Genomic DNA, 27,683 nt, shown 5'->3' on the forward strand with positions numbered 1-27,683 from the left:
AGCCTCTTCGGCCCGGCTTGCTTGAATCCTCATGGAGCAGTGAGAAAGGGACTCATGTCTGAGTATACCCTGCCACACCTATAGTGGCCAAAAACGATACAGAAAAGGGGGTGGTGATGAACAGAGTGTCTGAATTAAGCAGACCACTCTTACCCAGTCCAAAGATCAGGGCTTGATCCATCACCGTTATTTATCTCACTGCCCCATCCCAGCTCAGAACCTGGCTATATGCAAATTAGTCTGTCCCTGGCCCAGTGCATCATGGGAACAGGGCAGACCAAACTACCAAGCCAATTCTTCACCAGAAAGGAGACAAGCTACCGGGGACCGGTTTCTGGCATTTCAGCCTCTTCGGCCCGGCTTGCTTGAATCCTGATGGAGCAGTGAGAAAGGGACTCATGTCTGAGTATACCCTGCCACACCTATAGTGGCCAAAAACGATACAGAAAAGGGGGTGGTGATGAACAGAGTGTCTGAATTAAGCAGACCACTCTTACCCAGTCCAAAGATCAGGGCTTGATCCATCACCGTTATTTATCTCACTGCCCCATCCCAGCTCAGAACCTGGCTATATGCAAATTAGTCTGTCCCTGGCCCAGTGCATCATGGGAACAGGGCAGACCAAACTACCAAGCCAATTCTTCACCAGAAAGGAGACAAGCTACCGGGGACCGGTTTCTGGCATTTCAGCCTCTTCGGCCCGGCTTGCTTGAATCCTGATGGAGCAGTGAGAAAGGGACTCATGTCTGAGTATACCCTGCCACACCTATAGTGGCCAAAAACGATACAGAAAAGGGGGTGGTGATGAACAGAGTGTCTGAATTAAGCAGACCACTCTTACCCAGTCCAAAGATCAGGGCTTGATCCATCACCGTTATTTATCTCACTGCCCCATCCCAGCTCAGAACCTGGCTATATGCAAATTAGTCTGTCCCTGGCCCAGTGCATCATGGGAACAGGGCAGACCAAACTACCAAGCCAATTCTTCACCAGAAAGGAGACAAGCTACCGGGGACCGGTTTCTGGCATTTCAGCCTCTTCGGCCCGGCTTGCTTGAATCCTGATGGAGCAGTGAGAAAGGGACTCATGTCTGAGTATACCCTGCCACACCTATAGTGGCCAAAAACGATACAGAAAAGGGGGTGGTGATGAACAGAGTGTCTGAATTAAGCAGACCACTCTTACCCAGTCCAAAGATCAGGGCTTGATCCATCACCGTTATTTATCTCACTGCCCCATCCCAGCTCAGAACCTGGCTATATGCAAATTAGTCTGTCCCTGGCCCAGTGCATCATGGGAACAGGGCAGACCAAACTACCAAGCCAATTCTTCACCAGAAAGGAGACAAGCTACCGGGGACCGGTTTCTGGCATTTCAGCCTCTTCGGCCCGGCTTGCTTGAATCCTGATGGAGCAGTGAGAAAGGGACTCATGTCTGAGTATACCCTGCCACACCTATAGTGGCCAAAAACGATACAGAAAAGGGGGTGGTGATGAACAGAGTGTCTGAATTAAGCAGACCACTCTTACCCAGTCCAAAGATCAGGGCTTGATCCATCACCGTTATTTATCTCACTGCCCCATCCCAGCTCAGAACCTGGCTATATGCAAATTAGTCTGTCCCTGGCCCAGTGCATCATGGGAACAGGGCAGACCAAACTACCAAGCCAATTCTTCACCAGAAAGGAGACAAGCTACCGGGGACCGGTTTCTGGCATTTCAGCCTCTTCGGCCCGGCTTGCTTGAATCCTGATGGAGCAGTGAGAAAGGGACTCATGTCTGAGTATACCCTGCCACACCTATAGTGGCCAAAAACGATACAGAAAAGGGGGTGGTGATGAACAGAGTGTCTGAATTAAGCAGACCACTCTTACCCAGTCCAAAGATCAGGGCTTGATCCATCACCGTTATTTATCTCACTGCCCCATCCCAGCTCAGAACCTGGCTATATGCAAATTAGTCTGTCCCTGGCCCAGTGCATCATGGGAACAGGGCAGACCAAACTACCAAGCCAATTCTTCACCAGAAAGGAGACAAGCTACCGGGGACCGGTTTCTGGCATTTCAGCCTCTTCGGCCCGGCTTGCTTGAATCCTGATGGAGCAGTGAGAAAGGGACTCATGTCTGAGTATACCCTGCCACACCTATAGTGGCCAAAAACGATACAGAAAAGGGGGTGGTGATGAACAGAGTGTCTGAATTAAGCAGACCACTCTTACCCAGTCCAAAGATCAGGGCTTGATCCATCACCGTTATTTATCTCACTGCCCCATCCCAGCTCAGAACCTGGCTATATGCAAATTAGTCTGTCCCTGGCCCAGTGCATCATGGGAACAGGGCAGACCAAACTACCAAGCCAATTCTTCACCAGAAAGGAGACAAGCTACCGGGGACCGGTTTCTGGCATTTCAGCCTCTTCGGCCCGGCTTGCTTGAATCCTGATGGAGCAGTGAGAAAGGGACTCATGTCTGAGTATACCCTGCCACACCTATAGTGGCCAAAAACGATACAGAAAAGGGGGTGGTGATGAACAGAGTGTCTGAATTAAGCAGACCACTCTTACCCAGTCCAAAGATCAGGGCTTGATCCATCACCGTTATTTATCTCACTGCCCCATCCCAGCTCAGAACCTGGCTATATGCAAATTAGTCTGTCCCTGGCCCAGTGCATCATGGGAACAGGGCAGACCAAACTACCAAGCCAATTCTTCACCAGAAAGGAGACAAGCTACCGGGGACCGGTTTCTGGCATTTCAGCCTCTTCGGCCCGGCTTGCTTGAATCCTGATGGAGCAGTGAGAAAGGGACTCATGTCTGAGTATACCCTGCCACACCTATAGTGGCCAAAAACGATACAGAAAAGGGGGTGGTGATGAACAGAGTGTCTGAATTAAGCAGACCACTCTTACCCAGTCCAAAGATCAGGGCTTGATCCATCACCGTTATTTATCTCACTGCCCCATCCCAGCTCAGAACCTGGCTATATGCAAATTAGTCTGTCCCTGGCCCAGTGCATCATGGGAACAGGGCAGACCAAACTACCAAGCCAATTCTTCACCAGAAAGGAGACAAGCTACCGGGGACCGGTTTCTGGCATTTCAGCCTCTTCGGCCCGGCTTGCTTGAATCCTGATGGAGCAGTGAGAAAGGGACTCATGTCTGAGTATACCCTGCCACACCTATAGTGGCCAAAAACGATACAGAAAAGGGGGTGGTGATGAACAGAGTGTCTGAATTAAGCAGACCACTCTTACCCAGTCCAAAGATCAGGGCTTGATCCATCACCGTTATTTATCTCACTGCCCCATCCCAGCTCAGAACCTGGCTATATGCAAATTAGTCTGTCCCTGGCCCAGTGCATCATGGGAACAGGGCAGACCAAACTCCCAAGCCAATTCTTCACCAGAAAGGAGACAAGCTACCGGGGACCGGTTTCTGGCATTTCAGCCTCTTCGGCCCGGCTTGCTTGAATCCTGATGGAGCAGTGAGAAAGGGACTCATGTCTGAGTATACCCTGCCACACCTATAGTGGCCAAAGACGATACAGAAAAGGGTACTCTGCTTAATTCAGAGACTCTGTCCATCACCACCCCTTGTTGTAAATAATTTTGTCCACCCTAAGCGTGGAAGGGTATACTCAGATGTGAGTCCCTTGCTCATTGCACCATCAGGATTCAAGCAAGCCGGGCCGAAGACGCCTGAAATGGCAGAAACCGGTCCCCGGAAGCTTGTTTCCTTCCCAGTGTAAGAATTGGCTTTTGTAGTCTGGTCTGCCCTGTTTCCATGATGCACTGGGCCAGGGACAGACTAATTTGCATACAGCCAGGTTCTGAAACTGGGATGGTGCAATGAGCTAAAAAACGGTGTTGGATCTAGCCCTGATCTCTTGACTGGGTGAGAGTACTCTGCTTAATTCAGAGACTCTGTCCATCACCACCCCTTGTTGTAAATAATTTTGTCCACCCTAAGCGTGGAAGGGTATACTCAGATGTGAGTCCCTTGCTCATTGCACCATCAGGATTCAAGCAAACCGGGCCGAAGACGCCTGAAATGGCAGAAACCGGTCCCCGGAAGCTTGTTTCCTTCCCAGTGTAAGAATTGGCTTTTGTAGTCTGGTCTGCCCTGTTCCCATGATGCACTGGGCCAGGGACAGACTAATTTGCATACAGCCAGGTTCTGAAACTGGGATGGTGCAATGAGCTAAAAAACGGTGTTGGATCTAGCCCTGATCTCTTGACTGGGTGAGAGTACTCTGCTTAATTCAGAGACTCTGTCCATCACCACCCCTTGTTGTAAATAATTTTGTCCACCCTAAGCGTGGAAGGGTATACTCAGATGTGAGTCCCTTGCTCATTGCACCATCAGGATTCAAGCAAGCCGGGCCGAAGACGCCTGAAATGGCAGAAACCGGTCCCCGGAAGCTTGTTTCCTTCCCAGTGTAAGAATTGGCTTTTGTAGTCTGGTCTGCCCTGTTCCCATGATGCACTGGGCCAGGGACAGACTAATTTGCATACAGCCAGGTTCTGAAACTGGGATGGTGCAATGAGCTAAAAAACGGTGTTGGATCTAGCCCTGATCTCTTGACTGGGTGAGAGTACTCTGCTTAATTCAGAGACTCTGTCCATCACCACCCCTTGTTGTAAATAATTTTGTCCACCCTAAGCGTGGAAGGGTATACTCAGATGTGAGTCCCTTGCTCATTGCACCATCAGGATTCAAGCAAGCCGGGCCGAAGACGCCTGAAATGGCAGAAACCGGTCCCCGGAAGCTTGTTTCCTTCCCAGTGTAAGAATTGGCTTTTGTAGTCTGGTCTGCCCTGTTCCCATGATGCACTGGGCCAGGGACAGACTAATTTGCATACAGCCAGGTTCTGAAACTGGGATGGTGCAATGAGCTAAAAAACGGTGTTGGATCTAGCCCTGATCTCTTGACTGGGTGAGAGTACTCTGCTTAATTCAGAGACTCTGTCCATCACCACCCCTTGTTGTAAATAATTTTGGCCTAGCAGGAGCAGGTGGAACTCCTGCCTTTTAAGTTTGTGTAGATTTTGCTCATGTTGCCAGCTTTGATCTTCCACTTCCTTCTTCATTCATGGGGTGCATTTGTTCAGGAGCAGTCAGTATCCTTACCTTTAAAAAAACATGGTTACTGCTCATGTTACTAATTATAATTCTTGCCCTTTTTCACGTACATTTACTTATTCAAAACCTAATCTGGCTGGTGTATGTTGCCATATGGATCACTGGGCCTTCTCAAATTACCCACCTCTTTTTTGATGTACAAACACTGAGCATCCAGCTGCCATTATGGCCAGACTGGTGCTGTGCAGCTGTCAATATGTTTAAGCCCTTATTAGAATTATGATTTGTGCGTCTATCTCTCATATACCCACACACATCATACTGCAAGGTGATAACCGCAACGCTGAGGTCATCACGCACAACAGAAAAACACTTCCCACATAAGTTCAAAACAAAAACAACCCCCTTCCAACCACACACACTACACAACATAGCTTGCTATCCGCATGGGTAAGTGCTTCAGTGTCCCACATAGGGGTTGTGTGCGCAAATGCAACGATAAAACAGATCATTTTTGCACTGTCTACATAGAAAATCACACGCAGTAATACACATCGTATACAGGGAAAGTATATATTATTACTGGCAAACATGATAGCCAGCGGATCCCCAATACCTGACTCCTGGAATGGGGCTGAAGAAGGGCGACAAATCGCTCCCAGGCAATTATCGCCCGATCAGTCTAATTGATACCATCCAGAAGATCTATGGTAGACTGGTACTAAATAAAGTCCACGAGTGGGAGCGTGAGATGAATATCTTGTCTCAACTTCAAGCGGGATTTAGAGCCTGTATTAGTACAGTTGACCAAGTCCTACATTTTGCCATGCTTTATTGGAAGGTTGTTCAACTGGGGGGGGGGGGGTAGCTTGTATGCCGCCTTCATCGATCTGAGGGCAGCCTTTGACCTTGTCCCGCGTACAAATCTCTGGCTTGTACTGAATGACATGGGCATGCCTCCAACCCTTCTTTCCTTGATTGTCAAACTGCATGAGCATAACTATGCCCAGATAAGATGGGGCCCCCCCTGGACGTGTCACAAACCAGTTCCCGGTAGAGAGAGGAGTGCGCCAAGGTTGCGTGTTAGAGCCGACCCTCTTCTCTCTCTACATAAATAATGTGGCAAAGGTCTTGATAGAGGCAAATGTTGATGCTCCAATTTTAGCAGGCGCCAAAATACCAATCTTAATGTTTGCCGACGACTGTCTCATTATTTCCAAGACCCCAAATGGTTTGCAAAAAGCACTTGGGATCTTTGAAACATTTTGCACTGACCACGGGCTGGAAATTAATGTTTTCAAATCTAAATTCATGTCTTTTAATCAACACAAGTCATTTAGAGGGAAGGTATTGATGAACAACCTTGCCCTGGAACAAGTAAAATCATTCTCATATCTGGGTGTAACCATCCAGCATGATCTCCGATGGAACGAACAAACTGACCTAGCAACCCTAAAGCATAGGCAAATCGCAGGGGCACTGATCAGTGAACATGCCAAGTCTCTGACAAAACCGGTGGCCCCCGCAATCATGGTCTACAATGCGAAGGCTGTGAGTGCAGCACTCTATGGGGTAGAGATATGGGGGCATGGGAATCTAAGCAAGTTAACAGTTTCTGAAAACAGGTTCCTACGTAATCTTATCATGCTACCACATAGTACCCGCATGGGCCCGGTTCTCCAGGACCTTGGCATGAAACCAATTGAGATCATTGCAACCCTCCGCCCAGTATTATACTGGAGGTGAATATGGGTAACGCCGGAGCTGAAAATATTCGCCATGGGACTTCTGGACATTATTAAAAGTGATGTTTTTCACCAGATAAAATTGCTCTCTGGAATTAGAGCGGTTCTCAGAGAGCTAGGTCTGGTGGAGACCTGGGAAGACCCAACCAATGCTATATTCCCCTCGAAGAAGACAATTAAGGGATTGTACTGCAGGATGATATCCTCAAAACTGTTCAGGACCACTCCCCCACTTTCACTAACGGGGGTGTTTATGGAGTTCAAGGATGAGACTCGCTTAGAGTCATTCTGGCACGACATAACGAAGCCACTGGATAGGAAGCTCTATTTTCAACTGAGACTCGGTAGCATCCCTGTCAGAGCATTCACATCCAGGTGGTCAAATGGAGGAAGCACCTCTTGTCCTTCTTGCCTAGATTCTAAAGAAACAGTTAGTCACCTACTTTTTGTGTGCCCTGCATACTCTGCTCCACGCAGAGTCTGGTTGCGGCCTATGGCTAAACTGCTGGGCACTCGGAGTGGAATAGTGGCTGTTAGAATCATCTGTACCAACCCAAGTCCTTTAATATATATAGCTGTGGCGAAATTTTTAGGATGGGCCTGGATCATTAGAAATAAAAACCTAAAGGGATAGGTTACTGAATGATTACCTTCCTCCTGAACACTTGATGTATTTTAACATGATGAAATCTCCTTATTGTAATGAATTTTAAATTTTTTAATTCTTGTGTAAATTTTAACTCTATTTTTACACAATATATTTTTAACTGTAATGCTTTTATGACAACTGTCGAATAAAGCTTGTTGGACTGGACTGGACCGTATACAGAATCCTCCAAAATATAGCAAAATGTGTATGGGAAAACATCTGCATACTAAGAAGTACTCTGTTGGACAATATGCTGAGCTGTGGGTACTTAAAGTTTTGTTGACATTTTCAGAAGCTGATATATATGTATGCTTACAATGAATAATTTGCCCTTTCTAGTTAGAGTCTGGAGACCGTCATGTTTCTAATGGCAAAGCCTAGGGAGAGGATGTGGTCCGTCGGCTAGACTGCCGACTTTCGTGCTGGAAACCAAGGTTCGAGCCTCAGGGTCACATCCACATCCTGTGATTCTGGGCAAATCACTTAACCCCTTCGCAGCTAGGCCTCCTCCCCCCCACCCCCCCTCCCCTGTGCTAAGCCTTCTTTTTTTGGCTATTCGGGGTAGTTCGCGCTTAGGCCCCTGTAACTTTCTGAACACATAAGGTATCCAAGCCAAATTTGCGGTCTTTTTTTCTAACATCATGGGGATTCTAAAGATACCCAGGGTTTGTGGATTCCCCCCGAGGGGACCCAGAAATTAGCCAAAATACAGCTAAATTTCCGTTCTTTTGAGACAAATGGGAAAAAAGGGCTCCAGATGAAAGCGTCTGCTTTTTCCCTGTAAATGGTATCAAAAGGGGGGTTGTGGTGCTGAAATCACCATCTTCCCAGCTTACAGGGGCAAGCAGGCTTTTGTCGGAAAACCAACATGTTTTACACAGTTTTGGCATTTTTCTGGGACATAGCCTATTTTTGCTATTTATTGTGCTTTCAACCTCCTTCCAGTTAATGGTAGACATGGGTATGGAAGCAATAATGAATCCTGGAGAGCTATACATTTTAGAAAAGTAGACAACATTCTGAATTCAGCAAGGGGTCATTTGTGTAGATCCTTCAAGGTTTCCTCATAGAAACTAACAGTTAAATATAGGAAACATTGAAAATTAGTTGAATTAATCAGCCATTTGTGTCAACGTTTTCACCTGTAACTTCTTCTAATTATGACAGCTGTATAAAACCAATATCCTGTTACATTTGCTAGACCTTTCTGGTTGTGGGGATATACATGTCTTGTAGGTTCACAAAGAACCCAACGAACCCAGAGCCAATATCTGAGCAGCATCTTGCAATTTTTTTTATTATCTACCGGGTATATAGCAATTATTTTGGGAAAATGTATACATGGAAAAATTGGTATGAAAGACACCTATTTATTTCTGAAATGGGAACAAAATATAGAATTTAAAAACAGTAGATATTTGCACATTTCCGAAATTGGGAGTACCCATACTAGCATGAGAATTATAGGTCATTTTTCAAAATGACTTCTTTTTAACACATTGTCTTTTATTTGGAAGGCAGAAATGCATCGAAAGTCAATAGGTAATCACAGTTGCTCTCCAATTCTGTGCTACCCTAAGTCTTCCGAGAAAAATGGTACCTCACATGTGTGGGTAGGCGTAGTGCCCGCGACAGAAAACTGTCTAAAACGCCTGGTGGACACACCACATTTTCAGAGTGAAAAATTACCCTTATTTTGCAAAGTGCCTAGCTGTAGTTTTTGAACCCTAGCTCTGCCGGCACCTAGGGAAACTTAGCAAACTTATACATTTTTTTTAAATTTTCCTCAGATTTCTGTGCTGGAAAGTTCTGGAATCTGCGTGGATCCACAAATTTCCACCGACCCTGCGTCCCCCAAAGTCTTCTGAGCAAAATGGTACCTCACTTGTGTGGGTGGGCCTTGTGCTCGCGACAAGAAACGGCCCAAATTGCAAGGTGGAAACACCACATTTTCACAGCGAAAAATAACTCTTTTTTTGGCTAGCTGTAGTTTTTGAACCCTAGCTCTGCCGGCACCTAGAGAAACCGAGCAAACCTATACAATTTTGAAAACTAGGCACCTGGGGGATGCTAGGAAGGTATGGCTTGTGTGGATTCCCCAATGTTTTCTTACCCAGAATCCCCTGCAAAACTCAAATTTAGCTGAAATAAATACATTTTTCCAAGCATTTTTGTGTGGAAAAGTTGTGGCATCACCGGGCTGCCACAAATTTCCTATTACCCAGCGTTCCCTCGGGTCTCCCGATAAAAATCACACATGTGGAGGCCCAAGTACCCACAACAGGCAATGGCCCAAAATGACCTGGTCTTGCAAGGGGGTGAGGTTTTTGGCCCCGTGCTCGGCGGCCAGCTAGGGAAACCTACCAAACCCACACATTTCTAAAAACTAGACACCCGCGGGATTCCAGCGAGGTATGGCTTACATGGATTCCCCAACGTTTTCCTACCCAGAATCCCCACCAAACCTCAAATTTAGCTAAAAAATCACTTTTTCCACACATGTGTGTGGGAAAGTTGTGGCTTCCCCGGGCTGACATAACTTTCCTACCACTGAGTGTTCGCCCAGGTCTCCCGATAAAAATGGTACCTCACTTGTGTGGGTGGGTCAAGTACCCGCGACAGGTAAGGGCCCAAAAAGTATTGAGGCAACATCAAAATTGACTATCAATTCAATTCAAACAATCTTTATTCGGATACACGATATCCATAAAAGCAGAGGTGAATAAAAACATCAGCATATAATAGTTACATTAAAATGTTTCAGTAAAAAACTGAAAATAATAACAAATAACAAGAACTTGTAGTTAGGCAAAATCAGGGATATTAATAATCATATTATAAAAGGAAGTCAGGTATATAGAACAACAGCTCCCTTAGATGACACTGTTATAAATGGTATCAGTAACATGGTGAGGGAAATGCAAATATGCGGTTATCATAACAACTTGAATTAATACAAGAGCAATCAAAGATAAAAAAATAGCAGCGCAACACAGTATGATAAAAAACTGTGCAAAGACAACAGTGTCTAGTGGGCTTTCTAACCCCTGGGGGGGGGGGGGGCACTGGGGAGGGGTACCATTGGAAAGGGAAGATTCTCCCCTTGCTCAGGGGGCTGAGATAGACCCCTGAGCACGTAGGAAGTGAAACTGAAATGTGCCTAAAGGCTCATTTCATTTTCAGTTTCAGTGAAATGATGTCAGCGCAACGTGCGCTGGTCGTCATTTCACTGAAAAGGGGAGGGGGGAGCCTCTAGAGCTGGGGAAGCTCTTCCCCAGCTCCCGAGGTCACTGGGGAAAAATAGAAATCCTTCTGGTGCCTGCACCAGAGGGATTTCTGGGGCCATGTGCCATGACGGCAGGGAGCCGCCGTGCGCACACAAGCACCATTGCGCACGACGGCTCCAGGCTGTCGTGCGCATGGAAGGAGTTAATCTCCCCGTGCCTTCAACAAAAAAACAAAAAAAAAAAGAAAATGAATGTGTCCTCGTAACCGGTGCTCATGCAAAGTGCTTCAATTCCTTCGGGTCGAGTTTGCGCAATATCAATCTGAAAAGAAAAAAAAAGCCCTGGCTATGCAAGCTGAAACCTTTCACCCACACGTGTCTGACATTGGGTTAATTATTTCAGAAAAAACGCCCCACTTAGGGTAGAAGTTCCACTGTAACATTTTCATATTCAATGCCACCATGGAAAACCTGGTGATGACACACAGGGAAACAAAATTACGTGCACGTACTGTGAGGAAAATCTCAGCTTGTTAGGAATACCAGCTTGTTAGGCCATTGGTAATTTTGTATTTCAATCACAAGCTCAAGCTCTGGCAGTTTGTTATTGCAAAAGAAAAAAACTTTCCAGAGCAGGCGCATTGAACCTGGGGCCTGTTCAACAAAGCTCCAGTGGAGCCGCCATGATGGCGGCCTTGCTGCTACCAAAGGGGATAATGGACGGAGCATTTGAGCAAATCAAACACTCACCCCCAGTCAACTGATCTGGGTTTAATCCATTATCATTCTTTAGCTCACTTGCTGGCACAAAAATCTTCGCCTCCCTAGTTAGGAACTGTAAATATGGTGGGCTGCACTCCTCCAGGGTATAGGTGCACATCCGTCCAGTGTCCTGGTGGAACAAATTACAGCTGGCCAGTCGCTACATAAGGGCCTTCCAAATCTCTACACTAAAACAAGTTAAAAATAGCTGTGGGGTAGTGGAATGCGGTTATGTAAATGTCAATGCATGATCCCAAGTAAACACATTTTTTCCAAGATACTAGATTTAATCCTCTTGCATCTAGCACTAAGGAACTTTTCAGAGCTGATTATCCTTAACTAATTGTTCTTACCTCCCTTTGCTCGCTGCAGATTTTACAGAGCCACAGCGGTCGCTTCTGGCTGCCAAGGGTTTCAATTCCACATTTGGTGCATACTTTCTAAAAAGGAAGGCAAAGAAAGGTAGGTAACATGTAAATAGAGTGTTGGCTTACAGTAATATATCAAATCATCATAAACTTCCAGCTTCCATTAGAGCTAAAATTTCAAAATGGAGATTTCTAAAACTGAACAAACATTTGCGTTTCTTTAAATGGGATACAGACATTTTCTGGTGGATAGTGCTGTGCCATTATTCAAGAGAGACTACAAAGGGCATGTATATTTTTCAAAGTTTAAGAGATAATGACACATTCTGTATTGCATGGTGGTCAAGGTAAGTGATCATTGTCATGAAATTATGGGTCACTAGCGAGACAATTTTATCATGGAAATATTTCAGCTTAGTTTGTGAATTAAATACATCTTGGTCCACTTGCCAGACATAGATTAAAGAACTTTGATGTATTCTGTACTATTTCCCATGAGCTTCTCAAAACTGCTTTAAGCCCATTGCTTTTCATCACTGCATCCAAATCTTTCTTCACCGCCTTAGTTTAGATTCAATGTATGGCTTCCCTATGTTTCTCCAATATATCAGTATCACAGAAGGAAGAAAACCTGAACTAGGACACAAATAGGACAGGTAAGGTTGGCACGGTTAGAAGTTCATACTGCTGCTCGTGCTCTGATTGAGTATGAGTCTCCAGTTTTCAGATTCTACCCGGAGATACCAGGAATAACAATGTATGGTGGCCCTCCTTGGGCCACCATACATTGGCTCAACATGTAAATACCAGACTTAGTCAGCATTAGAAAAATACAAATTAGGGGACTATTTCCTTAGCATGGTTCGACTACTCTGACACGCCAACAGTACGGGTAAAAACAGGCCCTTATATGTCGGAACTGGTAAAGGTGTGCAGACAGACCAGACCGGGATGCCCCCTGTAAGAGAGTAGGATCTGCTTACTATGGTTACCCCCACTTTTTGCTGGTGTTTCACTGTTTTTCGACTTTAGTCTGGCTGGGGCCCTGCTAACCAGGACCTAAGCCTAGCTGCTTCCTCTCTAAAAAGATTGCATGTACATTAGGTACACTCCAGATTGGTTACTGGGTAACCCTTGTGAGTCCCTAGTATATGGTACCGTAGGCACTAAGGGCATAGGTACCCCAGAGGCCTACCAGGGGCTGAAGCATGTATTATGCCACACTTGGGAAGCCTTCCGAAATGGCACCACAGGTCTGCTACTGCAGTCTGGGTTAAGGTGGTGCATGCACCCCTTACTAAGATATTGGTTACCTATATCTACCTTTAATCACTGACATATATAAACCTATAAGTCACTCCTACCGCAGGCCTTATAAATCCTGAAGGCAGAGTGCTTGGTTTTGTGTGAGAGGGTGCCCATGAATGAGCAGGACCCCTCTGCAGCTTCCGGAATCTATTCTCTGTAACTGTTCTGTGATGCAGCCAGACCATATACTCTTAAGTGCATTATAACCTCACAGTAAATGCTAACAACTTTGGAATGGTTGCAAGGAAACATGTCGTGTTTGGTGTCAAACACTTTGGAATCCGACCCTCCCTCCCGCCAGCCCTGGCGGCGGGGGTAGAATTCCACCCTTCTAGAAGGAGAGACATGTACACACTGACCTAACCGGTAATAGTTTTAAAGAGCCCCAGCATCACAAAATGGATGCTGCAACCAGACACGAGTCTGGCCTCCTGCTGCTGGGCGAAACTCTGGCAGGGGAGACCTGGACAATAGGTTTCCTGTGACAGGGAGGCGTAACCACCTCCCAGACAGGCTTTAGTGTATTGGGGCTGGGTGGGTGCATTCATAGAATGCTTTTCAAACAGTGCTGGGGGCACACTTGGTGTCCCTGTGCATATCCCAGTTCAAACCGGTTGCAGGGGCACTCAGCCCCTGCTCTGGCATGAAACTGGACAAAGGCAAAGGGGTGTAGCCACGTCCTCCTTGGATCCTCCCATAGGTGGGTCTCCAGAGTATGTCCAACCCCCTAACTTAGTATAAGTATGGGAGCCCAGTCCTTAGGACTTCAGATTACACCTGGACGAAACTCTGCAACATATATCCTGGAACTTCGACATTCTACATCGACTAGAAGACGGAAGAATCTCCCTTGGGGTTAAGGAGTGACTCCCCTGTTCAAACAGGCACCAAAGAAGCATCTTGCCGGTCTGCATTTCCAAGGCTCCCGCCGAATCCCGACAGATTTGCAACTCAGGACTTGGACTTCTAGACTTCTCAGAGGCCGACACGAGATCCCAGCAAAGCTGAGACCCGCAGCCCTCACAAGTGACGTGGAACCAGAACTCTTGGACACCATGCACATTTGCTAGTGCATCAGCTTCCTGGGCTTTCCCGAAGTTCTGCATTGGGCTACTTGTAGTCCACGCGCCGAGCACCATCTGCACTGAAGTTTGTGGGCCTACACTCCATGAGTGTTCCGTGAGCCCGCTTCTTGCATTTCTGCTCGAGGCCCCTTTGCGATCCCTGGTCCGTCGACTGGTGGGTCCCCACAAAGGTAATTCTTCTGTTTCTGGGGCTTTCCTGGTGGCTTCGGACGTGCCCTGACTCCCCTCTAAAGGGTGAGTCCCTCAGACCTTGCTGGTCTGCACCAAAGCCAATCTCTGCGTTCTGCATGGATTGCTGTTGCCAAGGCTTGTTGGGTCCAATCCGGTTAACCGACACCCACCTCACCTCACCTCCAACAACAGTAACGACTTAATATGAAGAGATACACAACAAGAATAAATCAAGATGCTGACTAAGATATAGAGCAGATAGAACACACAACAACGACAGGCGGACCCCTCACAATCCAACCAAGACAAACACTTGCCACACATTTTTACCTTCATAAAACAGAATAACCAGGGCGCCCAAGTGTTAATTTCGAAGCCTAGATCAAACCCCACTATGTATTATTTGTTACTGTTACATTATAACCCACCCCCACTCCATAGTTTAACCTGTTTGCATGAATAATCATTGACAGAATAGGGAATTAGAGCGCAAGTTATATTCGCCTTAGAGGGATCGAGCAGCTTCAAAAGTGAAAAATAAAAGACTATCAAAGCGGAAAATACGTACTGTATGGTGAACTGATAATATGTCTGTACTTTATGCATATAATGCTGTGGACCTGATCAGCGGATGTATGTACAAAGCAACTTTAACTAGCACCGGTTTGATGTATATGTGAAGCTCACGTTTGACTTGCCACAATGTAAAAATTAATAAAAACAGATTATAAAAAAGAAACATTACAATTTTAAATATGTGAAGTATCCAATTAATTTGTCCCCGTGCAGAAGTTTAGGCTTTATTATATAGAAGCAACTAAAAGAGTGGAATCTGAATAAAAAGACAAAGTCCAAAGGCAGAGAAATCTTAAACAAACACCACATCTCTAGTAAATAAAGAACAAGAAGCTCACATCTCGGTTAGATCTACAAAGAAGAGTCAAATGAAGAGCTCTGTACACAGGAAAGGCAACACAAGAAAAATCTCAAACGCTGGCTCTATTCAGATTATGTGAGAAGGCGATAAGAGCCTTCTAGCAGAGATCTCATATTAACCACAGTGCAACCTTTTGAGATGAAAGTTACTAGCCACATATCTTGAAATAGTTGAAGAATGCAAACACTTTATGTTAACGTTACTATACTTCTTTTCTTACAACTCTATTTCCATTTGGTGCAGATGTTTCCACTCCAACATCTCCCTTCCCAACACTTGTCACTATTATTCTATTGGTCTCTTCCCGCCTCAACGAAAAAGCAGGGCGATTAAAAAGTAAGGCAGATAAGAAGTACTGCATGGCTGCCAGGTGAGCCATTTTAAAGCCATCCCAGCTTTTTTAGCCAACAGCACTTTGGACTCTGCAACTTGTAATTTTCACTGCTGTGATTCCACAGATGGCCCTGTGTGTCGCAGCATGCAAGTTGCTATTTGATAAATAAATCCGATTTATTGGATAAATAAAGCAGGACAGGTTAAAGATGGCCCATATTGCATAGAAGGAAAATAAGAGCGACCCAATTACCTCGTGAGCTTGGTTATCAGTATATAATGAGATATTTACATTAATATGTGTGTACTGAAAATGATGTAGAGGTTATTCATGTGTCTAAGTATAAAGACATGTCAACTTAATCAATAGTACAATGAATGTTAACATAAAACTAGATAGGACAGTAGGTGTTTAACTAAAAGAGCATTTAATCAATGAGTTCCATCAAAATATAAATAAATCAAGATCGGGTACATTAACTAGCAAAGATCATATACTTGTCGCATATAGGAGGAAACCATATAAGTAGATCCAAAGTTGCCTTCTACAAATGTATGATAATCCACTCCTGTTGTAGAAATAAATAATCCATAGAATGTAACACGTCATGGATTCAATTTTCTTGGTTGTAAAACTTGGAAGGTATAGCAATAGGAGAAGAGGAGGAAAACATTTTTTTGAATTCAATTAAGTTTAGGACTGGCTCAGCGGATCCTTGGTGGGTGGAAACACAGTTATCAGAGAATCCAGAGACATAGATGTGTTTGATAGGCACTGCAGTACATCTACCACCAACTGCTATACTTATCTACTTATTTTTGAAGAATCTACCCTTGATATGCTGCTTCATAAATCACAAAGGAGTGTGTCTCCTTCTGAGACTGCACTGTAAATGAGTGTCCCATGTGTAGAACATTTCGCATATGCTAGGCTAGGACTGCACCGGTTCTTCAGATGCCACTTCAGGTGCAGTTGCTGGAGAACTCTAAGAAGCCAACTCCGGTCTATCGGGATAGTATTGTTACTGTCAGGCTCATTGTCATAGATTTTCAAATGAGTCCAGAGTGAACGTAGAAGTCACAAACCCTGGGAAATCAATATCTGTGGTCGCTGGCCTGCATCACTCCCAGAGGACCTTGAAAGAACCAGCCTTCATGGTTTCTCAGGAACTATCTGCTCCTATGTCCTGCATGTATTTATTATGGTCAGTTCTCACTAGGTCAAGGCTACTGTGACTATGATGGGACAGACTATCTGGTGCAGAACCCTCCCAGTTGTAAAGAAGGCCTCCAAGAATGATGACTCCAAGTTCTGAGCACCCACCGTGCATGAAGATGCCCACACCTGAAGGTACCACCTTTGCTCAGCCTTTCTGACATTTGGCAGCACAGTTGGATACCAGCTGTGTTTAAGGATTTCATGCCTTCACTGCAGATCTTAGAGCGGCACTCTAGATGGTCACACATGTTTTGTTACATGGCCATGTATGATTGGCATCTGGCACAAAGATGGGAAATACAGCTCCCCAGGATCTAGCCTGGTGTAAGGACTTCATGTAACATGATGAACAAAACTGGTTTGTGACTATAAAAGCAAATTATGATAGTGCAGGGCAGTAGATCACAAGAACCATATTTCCATGTTTTATGTTGGGCTGTAAAAGCATCAAAGGGAAATCCCCAGTGAAAATACCACCAGCATGCTGGCCCGAGTGCCCTTGTCATGTCTTGGATGAATGTCTATACAGAAAGAACACACTTTCTGGTATCGTGGACAATTGTTTCAAAGTAAGAAAATGCTGAAACTCCAAAGGGGCAAAGGTCATGAAGGGATTTGTCACCGAACCAGCCTGGCCTTTAGTATTTTACATGAAAAAAGTGCAAAACTGGCACATTTTGGAATTGGATAACCAGGGCCCGCGCACTGAAGATGGTACCCGGGGATTGTTACCTGCCCATCGGAAAGTGCTCTGGATGAACAACATTCTCCAACGCTTTGAGAGATGGACGGAGCAGTGAGAAGGGAAAGATGAGGGGATAAGAAACAAGGGTGGGCTTGGGAGCATGGGCTTGGTCTTCCCAGATGAACAGGCGCATCTCTATGGCCCTCTTCATGAAACTGGTGAAATGAATCCTATGGGCAGAAGGTAAGATGGAGTTCATACCTCTAAAGGCACAAGATAATGCCAGGAATGTTCATGCTTTAAAGCCCAATATTAAGTGTTAAGTTCCTACAAATGAAGAGGTTGTGCAATCACTTTTGCAGACACTGAGTGCTATCTTACAAAACTACATGTTGATTGTGCTATAAGCTCATGGCAACCATATGACTGACAGGTCACAATCATTTATTTGGGTCTCAATATGAAAAGCGATAGGGTAACACATCAGTGTGATTTCCTAAAGGTGATCTATTAAAAGTGGCGTCGTAATTATTTACCGTGAGAATTTAGTCAAAGTTGTTCATAGCTGAAAGCATGTTTCCTGACATTTTAGTATGTGGCTAAAGTAATGGCTAGCAGTCCCAACGGGCAAAAAGCCATTCGAATATCTACTGCTAGGTTTAATCGAGGTTAAAAAAGTAAGCCAAGACGATGGTTTTAATATTCAGCAGCAGCAGAAAGTGATGATCTCCTGTGATTAATGCATAGCTGCAGGCCACAACATCCCACCTTGCTGCTGCCTTCAATCTGTTCGCAGTCTATGTGTTAATTGCTCGCACTTGCTAATCTGTAGATAATTTGAATGCAAGCATTCCCTCCTGATGCTGCTGAAACTAAAGCAGACATACAGACACAGGTTATTTTGGATAATGAGGATGCAGAGCTCCAATTAATTTTCCACGCTCTTTATTTTACTTATAAGATAAAAAAACTTACTGCAGTGTCTGCTGAACAATCGGAAAGAGCAGAACCAAATACCTCACCCAAGGTACAAGTCAACTACGGATCTGCAGAGAAATATTTTGTTATTGAGTTGGACACTGAGGCAGATTCGAACTGTCCTACAGGCCAATAAAGAAGAGCCCGATGGGCTTGGTTTGACAGATCAGTGTGTGTGCGTTTTTTTTTTTTTTAAGCAGTGTGTGGGTCTTACAAGTTCAAAACTGGTCTGATTTTCAAATGCAGGGAACTTTTTTAGCCATCTTGTTCGCTAATGGGGGCTACTTTTATTTTGGTGCACGGTCCTTTTTTTGTTCCACTCCGACCCTTAGGTATATGTCATAATTGTGGAGTGCGTTTGCATACGACCTATCACAAGAGTGGGAGATTTCACAACTTCTAGGTCTGCCAATGAAATAGAAGGTCCGTCGGAACTCGTCAAGCTCCTTTAGCGTGCTCCAGGGTGTGGATGTGGAGGTAGGAAGCTGGATGAGATAGCTTTTAGGGGTGGGTGAAGAATTCTGCTCTGCTGGCAGAGTTCGCAGACCTTTGCCCACTCCATGCAGAGTTCGGAAAAACTCCGCTACCCGGAGCAGATTTTTTTTCTCTTGCACAGCTCGCCAACAACAACTTGGCGAGTGAGAAACATTGTGCGCTAGACCTCCTCCCAGTGAGATCTTTGAACACCGACGGTCGGTACCCCTGGCGTTGAGAAAGCTGCCACTCACGTTGAGGAAGCTGTTGCTTGAGTAGAAAATATACTCTAGCAGCAGAAAGGAGCAGCGCTCTCTGGTGCAGCAATTCATGCCGATTTTACAGCATGGGAGAAACTCCTGGCACTGAAAGTCAGCGCGACATACCGGACACCGCCGCTCGCCGAACTCCGCGTAGCGTGGTTGAGTTTTTTCAGCACGCCGCTTAGCTCCAAGCAGCACGACTTCACAAACCTAGCCCAGGTCTAAAAGCTTTGCATCGAAAATAGAGACTGAAAGCGTTGAACAGCAAACAACTCAAGACGAAAGATGATGGTCGGCCTGAAAATCAGCAGTTCATAGAAAACGGGGAAGATGGGTTCAGTATCAGGGAGATTAAGTTGAGAAACTATACACCTGAAACAGAGGCAAGAGCCAAAGGCAAAACCAGCTTCAGTGGAAGGGAAAGTGAATAAACCAGCGAAACCAGAGCCAATTATTGAGGAAGTGGACTTGGCCAATCTCGCCCCATGGAAGTCAGACTGGGATTTCAAGCAAGATGTGGCAAAGAAACTGGAAAAACTAGAGAAGAGGCCACAAAGGGCCATTGTAGAATTAATTAAAGACTCAGAGGGCAGGCAGACAACCTGGCATCATCGAAGCAGGACTCTGACTAAAGGGGTTCAAAGGCATAACTAGTTACCCGAGTCCTTGTTGGATCTGTCGCATGATTATAAAGCGCTGCACCAGCCAATTTCTACCCGAAGTCTGCCATGCCTTGGATACGGTGAATTCTGGTGTCCTGACTACGAACAACCTTTCCTAAAGTGGACCATATGGCCTAATTTCTTCAAGCCTCTGATGTTTTCAAAAACTATTTTTGCTACAATAGAATGTACCTTCAAAGACTACACATTGTTTGTAACTTTAGAATGATAGACATTTGCAAGGTTGAAGGGATGCAGAGATTTCATACTAGAGCACGAATGAATCGATTCTTTGTAATCCCCAGTGCATCTGTGTTTAAGATACTGATCGTGCTCTCGAAATACAATGCAAAATGACATTGGGGTTCATAACGCGCTTACCCCAAAACATCCTGGTACTGTCAGAGAGGAAACAAGAAATATTTCCCTGTGGGAGATAGGGAGGAAGAAACCCAACATAGCGGCATCTCAAGAGGGTTATTGGGTGTGAAGAACATACAGTAACAACATCCGGCTGACTCTAGACTCTAGTCTTGGTCATCTTTTAAGAGGCATTGGCCTGTTGTGGATCCATTGATTCCTCTTTTTCCATTCCTTCTCTCTTAATACGGATTTAATAAATTCCCCTCATTTTGAGCTTTCCCACCCCCTTGGTAGTTTGATTCCTGAGAGTGCTTTGCCACTGTATTATGTGGCAGGAAATTACTTTGATAGCGAAGATGCCTGATGTACAGGTCTTTTGTACTGTTGAAATCCCATATTTTGTCACCTACTTCTGATTGTTGTTCTTTTTTGTTTTTAAATCAAATGTTCATTTATGACAAATAGTCTCAAGAAGGGACTTTCTTGTCCACACAAACATTGATTCGGACTCTATATATTACTAGGGACAGCCTAAAAGCACGGCAAGCCTGTGAAGGACAACACTAGAGGTTTGTTAAATAGTAAGACATTTCATTTGCCTTTTCTTTACTGCAGGTACCAGGTGAAAGAAGAAAACGAGTTACTTACCTGTAACTTCAGTTATCCAGCATTGGTATCTTTCATAGATTCACATGCTTAGAATCATCCCCGCCGACGAGGTGGTAGTCTCGCGGTATAATAAAACATATACCTAATATTCATAACAACATTATATATTAGGCTACTATGGACAGCAAAGTCACTACATTAGCCTATCTTAGTCCTTTTGCAAAAAGAACCACACTTGGAACACAGCCAATCAGGCTGCAGCACCCTCTTAGAACCTTCCACAGAGAGGTAAACCCTCAGATTTTTTTAGCACAAGTGACAGTAAGTATGCAATATCGATAAGGTAAGCCTCTCCGGGGATGTGGGTGGGTCGCCTGTGAATCTATGAAAGATACCAATACTGGATAATTGAAGTTACAGGTAAGTAACTCGTTTTCTTATCCAGTATTGGGGTATCTTTCATAGATTCACATGCTTAGAATCAGAATAGTTAGCAGTAAACAATCCTTAGTTGTATAGTGGATGGTGGGTATCATAAGAAAAGACAATAGATACCTCGTAAAAACCATTGCAGTAATACAGTACAGCAATTGAACCCCAATAAGGGAAAGTATCATATACATATGCATTAAAATAAACATATCTATATATCAAAGAGAGACACAGTTTGAAAAAAACAGAAAAACAACCATAAATATGTCAACATGTAATGATATAATCACCCCCTTACAGAGGCTTACCTTATTTAAAAAGGTTTCGCAACACTGCTTGACCCACTGCTGTTTCAGCTTCTGTTGCCAGATCAAGACAGTAATGCAAAGTGTTCACATTCTTCCAAGTTGCAGCACGGCAAATCTTCTCCAAAGGTACTCCAGCAAAAAGAGCAGTAGAGAGTGGGGAGGAGCCTAGCCCGAGAGCGTAATGGTCGCCTTTTAGCTCGGCTTCGTCGGCCCTCCGGCCAACCTCGAATATCCTGCAACTTATCCTGTACTGCGACGATACTTCACTACAGCTATTGGAATTTAACGATCTACTCCTACTCACCGTCTGGTCCGGAAGCTCCTGCGTGCTGTGGGTCCGCAGTTGTGTCCTCGAGAAGATTGGGGCCTCCGGGTGTTCGAGACCGGGACCTCGCCTGTGGGACCCGACCGGTGGTGCTGAGATTGCCGGCCCCGGCCGGGAGAGTGAGCCACTGGTGGGAGCCGTTGTGTGCATACCCCGGGGATCCTGAACCGGCCCCGATTTGCGGACCGTGCGGCTGGAGGGGGACGAGATGTGTTGGGGCTGACTGTGTGGAGGGGTCCCTTCGCCTTTGTTCTGTCCGGCGGCCCTGGACCCCGCGCTTGGCTCTCGCTTGTGGGGCCCGCCGCTGTTCGGACGGGGCCCCCCCCCACCCATCGAGCGTCTACCCTTTTTGTGCCAGTGAGGCCGTTGTTGGGAACCTCCGGAGTTCTGTAAAGTCCTACATTTGGGAACCGTTTGGAGGCCCGCGGTGGAGTGCGGGGCGGCGAGACTCACAAGATGGCTACCGGCAACGTGGGGGGTGCTCCGCCTTGCACCGAAGAACTTTGCTGGCCGGACTGCACGGGGGCCTGGGCATGTGCTCGTGAGCCCACGCTCGGAGATGTCCTAGACGCCTTGATGTCCTTATACGCTGTCTTGGCTCCCGGTGCTTCTACCGGCTCCATGCGGCCCGCCGCCATTTTGGGTCGACGCTCTTTCATGCACCCCTATCGGCCTGATGCCGCCATTGCTTCGCCCCCTCTGGCTGTACCAAGAGTTGATGCCGCTGTTCTTCGGCCGCTTGATGGGCCGGTGGTTTTTGAGCCTGCGGTTTTTCACCGGCCGGAATTCGATGACTTGCACATGACGCGGAGACCTGCTCCTTCCCGGGCAGTTGGGAACTGTGGTGGACTGCTGTTTGCTCCCGCTTCGATGGATTCGTGTCTTTGTCCTGGAGGGGTACCTTTGCATTGTCGAATTGCGAGACTGGACACCTGCTTATTTTTGCCTGCCCTGTTGTTGCTGCTACAATTGATTTGTTTTATTGAATTTTTGTATCCCACTAGCTTGGTGGCTCTCCCTAATCTGCGTCACTGCCGTAACCCTAGTCAGTATTACGATTATTCTGTATTGGATGGTCTGCTCCATGTTGTTCTTTATTGGGCTGGTTTCGTGGTTAGGAAGGGCTGGGGGTAGTTGCACAACATTGATAGATTGCTGGTTTATCTGTCCGTTGTACTGTCGCTTGTATTCTCAATATTGTGGGACTTTACAAAAAAAAAAAAAAAAAATGAAATCTTTTACCCCTCCCCCCCTCCCCTGCGGGTTATTGATGTATGTGAAGGTGCAGTGTTGATCTGGTAGTTATTCATTTGATGGTCGGGGGAGGGCCGCAGCCGAGTGTATTTGTTTGTATCCTCTGGCTCCTCTCTCTCATATTATTCTTGTTTTATGTTTCCTCTTTTCCTTTCTTTTTGTCTCCTTATTCTTCTTTCTTTCTTTTGAATATTTCGGGTTTCGGATTAGGGCGACAGGCACGCTGTTTGGAGGGTAGGCCGTAGCCTTCTGCAGGGGTGCGGGGTGGGACGGGTGGGCGGGGTCTTTCAGATGTTTATTTTCTTGGTTCTATGGCCCTTTTTCTATCCCTTTACAGAGGTGCCGCTTCTGTCCTCACTTCTCTGGCATGAGTGGGTTGGAGTCTGTTGCTATGCCGCTTTTATCAGTTTTGATGTTTTTCGTCGCGACTTCCATACCCTTCTTCTTGCCAGCTTTTTACTTTCTTCTGTGTTATTAGCCGCGGGATGCTTGGCCCGGGGTGGCGCCCTTCTTGCACGTTATGTTTCTCCTTCTATTTTCTTTCTTTTTGTTCCTCCTTTTTCCCTTCTTCCCAGTTCTTGTCCTTATTGGATCCTTTCCCTCAGTTTCCCCCTTATTTTTCCCTCTCTTCCCCCCCCCTTACCCCCCCTTCCCTCCCCCCTTTTTCCCCAGGCTAGGATGGCGGGTTGATTGAGTTCGTGCAGTTTATCCGCTCTCCTTGCGTTTGTTAGCGTATCATTGGGTGGGGAGCATGAGATGCTGGTAGTACTTGTATGCTTATCATATATTTTGCATTTGTTTTATGCTACGTTGAACTCGTGTCTTCACATCCTCCCCCCCCCTTCTTTTCATTTTGGCGAAGGTGTATTCCTGTATATCGGGTTTTCTCGTATTCTCCACGAACCTGCCATGAGCCTTGTCCCCTTATTATAAAATGGACCTTCATTGTTCCTGATATTGGGCCGTGTTCTTTCCTTTGCAATGTTTTACGTATGTTTGCTTGCCTGCCGGCTGGCCTTGTGTTGCTTACTTCGACTTTTGATCACTTTTTGACTTGTGGCCGGCCGACTTGGTTGTAGGCCCACGAATGTATATCCTATTGCTGCAAATAAAGGTTTAAAAAAAAAAAAAAAAAGAGCAGTAGATGAGGACACTGCCCTTGTAGAGTGAGCCTTGTGTTTCATGGATAAAGGATGTCCAGCCTTAGAATGGCAGAATTGGATAGTAGATGTAAACCACCTTGCGATAGTGGATTTTGTCACAGCTGTTCCTGGCTTTTGCCCACCATAGGAAATAAATAATTGATCAGATTTTCTGATGAACACAGTACGTGAAATGTAGAATTTCAGACATCTTTTAACATCCAAGGTATGCATTTGCCCTGGCACTTGAGCCGTTGGCGGCGTGGGTCCGAAGGGACCAGTCGATCAGAGGGCTGCGTTGGACACTGGAGTGGGAGGACAAAATTTCGCTATACGCTGATGACATCCTGTTATACCGCACCACTCCTAGGGAATCCCTGATCTGTTTCCTTGACGTGCTTGCTATATTTGGGAGATACTCTGGTTTCGCGATTAATTGGTCGAAGTCAGTGCTCTTTGTCCTTAGTGTAGATTCGTCTAGGTTTTCCTTTAGAAAGTAACAGTTGAATTGAAAAACTATTGAAATTGAGTAGAAAAAAACATGCAACAACTTCAAAGTATGGGAGATTTTTGAAAACAATATATCGTTATGTCCGATGGACCCTTCTTGTTACGGAATATATAGGATTTGTAGGTTCACCAAGAACCCGAGGTACCCAGAGCCAATAACTGAGCTGTGTCTTGCAATGATTTTTCTTTGTGTACTGGATACACAGCAGATCATTTGGTAAAATATTAAGAGTGATAATTGGGCCAACATATAAAGTTTAGAAGCCGTGGTTACTTTTCACATCTACGAATTTGTGGATACCCATACTAGCATGTGAATTAGAGGACATTTTTCAAATTCATGTATTTTTTACACACTATCTTACATTTGGAAGGCAGAAATGCTTAAAAAGTCAATTGGTAATAACACTGTTCCCCTAAGTCTCCTGATAAAAATGTACCTCACTAGTGTGGGTAGGGCTAGTGACCGCAACAGGAAAAGGCCCAAAACGCAACGTGGACACATCACATTTTTTTCAGTAAAAAATGACCCTTTTTTTTGCAATGTGCCAAGCTGTGAATTTTGGACCCTAGCTCAGCCAGCATCTAAGGAACCCTAGTAAATCTGTAATATTTGTTAAAACTAGACACCAAGAGGAATCCAGGATGAGGTGACTTGTATGGCTTTCACTAGGTTCTGTTGCCCAGATTACCTTGCAAACCTCAGACTCTGCCCAAGAAAAAAACAACATTTTCCTCACTTTCTGTGATGGAAAGTTCGGGAATCTGCGGGGAGTCACAAACTTCCACCCACCAAGCATTCCCCCAGGTCTCCCGAGGTCTCTGGCTGGATTCCAACCTCTCTTTCACCAGCCACACTAAGAAGATCGCAGCTACCTGCTATGGTATTCTGCGAGGACTGAGACCAGTCCTCAAATTTTTCGACCCCCCTACTCGGCAACTGGTGGTCCAAGCCGCTATTCTTTCTCGGCTGGACTATGGGAGTGCTCTGTTGCTTGGTGTTAATCAGGCCGAGGCCACCAGACTGCAGAGGGTGCAGAATGCCGCTGCGCGGGCCATTGTGGGCCTTCCGAGGCGGTGCTCTGTATCTGCAGTTTTAACCTCCCTTCACTGGCTGCCGGTCAGACAGAGAATCAAATTTAAGGCGCTCTGTCTGACATTCAAGATCCTGAAATTTTCGTCACCTCCTGCCCTGACGGGTCTTGTTTCCCCGTATGTCCCTAGGCGGTCTCTCAGGTCGGAATCTCTTCATTTAGTGAACATGCCTAGATTCAGACTGAGTAGAATGGGAGGCCGTTCATTTCGAGTTATGGCGGCTGGATTATGGAACTCCCTTCCTGTCCATATCCGTGCCCTTGATAGCCTGACTCTTTTCAGACGTGCGATCAAAACCTATCTGTTCACCTCTACTGACTGATCCTCCTTCTTCTCAGCGGCGCTTTGTTGTGTTGTGGTACTGGATTAGGCGCCAGGACGCCCCTTCGCTGGGGCATCTGTGCGCTGAATAAAAGTTATTAACATAACATAACATAACATAAATAGTACCTCACTTGTGTGGGTAGGCCTAGTGCCTACAGCAGGAAATGGCCTAAAAAACACTGTGGAGATTTCAAAATAATCAAAAAAGAACTGGCTTTGCGAGGGAGTCAGCTGCGTTTTGGTCCTAGGCTCGGCGTGCATTAAGGGAAACCTACCAATCCCAAACAGTTATGAAAACTAGACACCGGGAGGTGTGAATTGCATGGATCCCCCAAAGTTTTCTTACACAGAATCCCCTGCAAACCTCTAATTTAGCTAATAAAATTACATTTTCCTCACATTTTTGTTTGGCAAAGCTGTGGGATTACTGTGCCATCACAAATCACCCAGCGTTCCCCCAAGTCTCCGGATAAGAATTTTACCTCACTTGTGTGGGCCATGTGCCAACGACAGGCAGGGAGGAGTCCAAAACATATTGTGTGGGAATCAAACTTATCGATCAAACAACGACCTGGTTGTGCAAGGGGGTCACTTGCGTTTTTGGTCCAAAGTTCGGCGGCAATCTAGGGAGACCTACCAAACCCAGACCTTTCTGAAAATTAGACACCGAGGGGATTCCAGGGAGATGTGGCTTGCGTGGATCCCTCAACTTTTCCTACTCCGAATCCCCCACAAACCTCACATTTGGCAAAAAAATCATATTTTCCTTATATTTCTGTCTGGGATCATCACACCGGCACAAATGTTCTACCACCCAGCATTCCCTTGGTCTTCAGATAAAAATGATACCTTACCTTCGGGGCCAGCCCCTGCAAAAGGAAATCAACAGTCCCTTGGGGGGGGGGGGGGGGCAGATTAGGGGCCACAATATGCCCCCTGTAGGCAGAAAACTGTGAGCACTTGTTATGGGGGTGGCAAGCCCACGCCTCTTATAAAAAAAAACTTTTGTCCGGAGGGCAGATCGGTGGTAATAACCCCCATCTCTCCTCAGGTTGGGGGGAGACTGTCCCTTTAGTGTTCAGGGAGGGGGCATTGGCATGCCCGTTGTGGACAGCCCCAAGCCCTCTTTTATAAAACAAAACAATAATTCCTGGTGCCCAGTGGGCTTTCTCCCCCCCCCCCCCCCCCCCCCCCCCGGGGGCAGATCGGAAGTAATAACCAGCATCCTCCCCCACAGGGGGCAGAAAGTCTAATCTGGACAATTAATTTGTGGGAGCAAAAGCCTTTACCCAAGAGGCTGCTCCCCCATCCCTGGTGTCCAATGGAGTGGATCCCTGCTTGGGGATCGCCCTCTTGTGGAGATCCCCAAGCAGGTAACTA

General features: G+C 45.8%; 1 protein-coding gene across 5 annotated transcripts in view; it reads right to left on the reverse strand.

Moving 5' to 3' along the window:
• The window catches only part of RPH3AL (rabphilin 3A like (without C2 domains)), a 959,424-nt gene that overhangs the window by 371,026 nt on the left and 560,715 nt on the right, over window positions 1-27,683 (reverse strand). For all 5 annotated transcript variants that reach the window (XM_078679864.1, XM_078679866.1, XM_078679867.1 and 2 more), the window contains one exon: window positions 11,812-11,898. In XM_078679864.1, the coding sequence (XP_078535990.1) occupies window positions 11,812-11,898 (87 nt within the window). The remainder of the gene's footprint in view (window positions 1-11,811; window positions 11,899-27,683) is intronic.

Source organism: Lissotriton helveticus, chromosome 3_1 (genome assembly GCF_964261635.1).
Source record: "Lissotriton helveticus chromosome 3_1, aLisHel1.1, whole genome shotgun sequence".
NCBI lineage: Eukaryota > Metazoa > Chordata > Amphibia > Caudata > Salamandridae > Lissotriton > Lissotriton helveticus.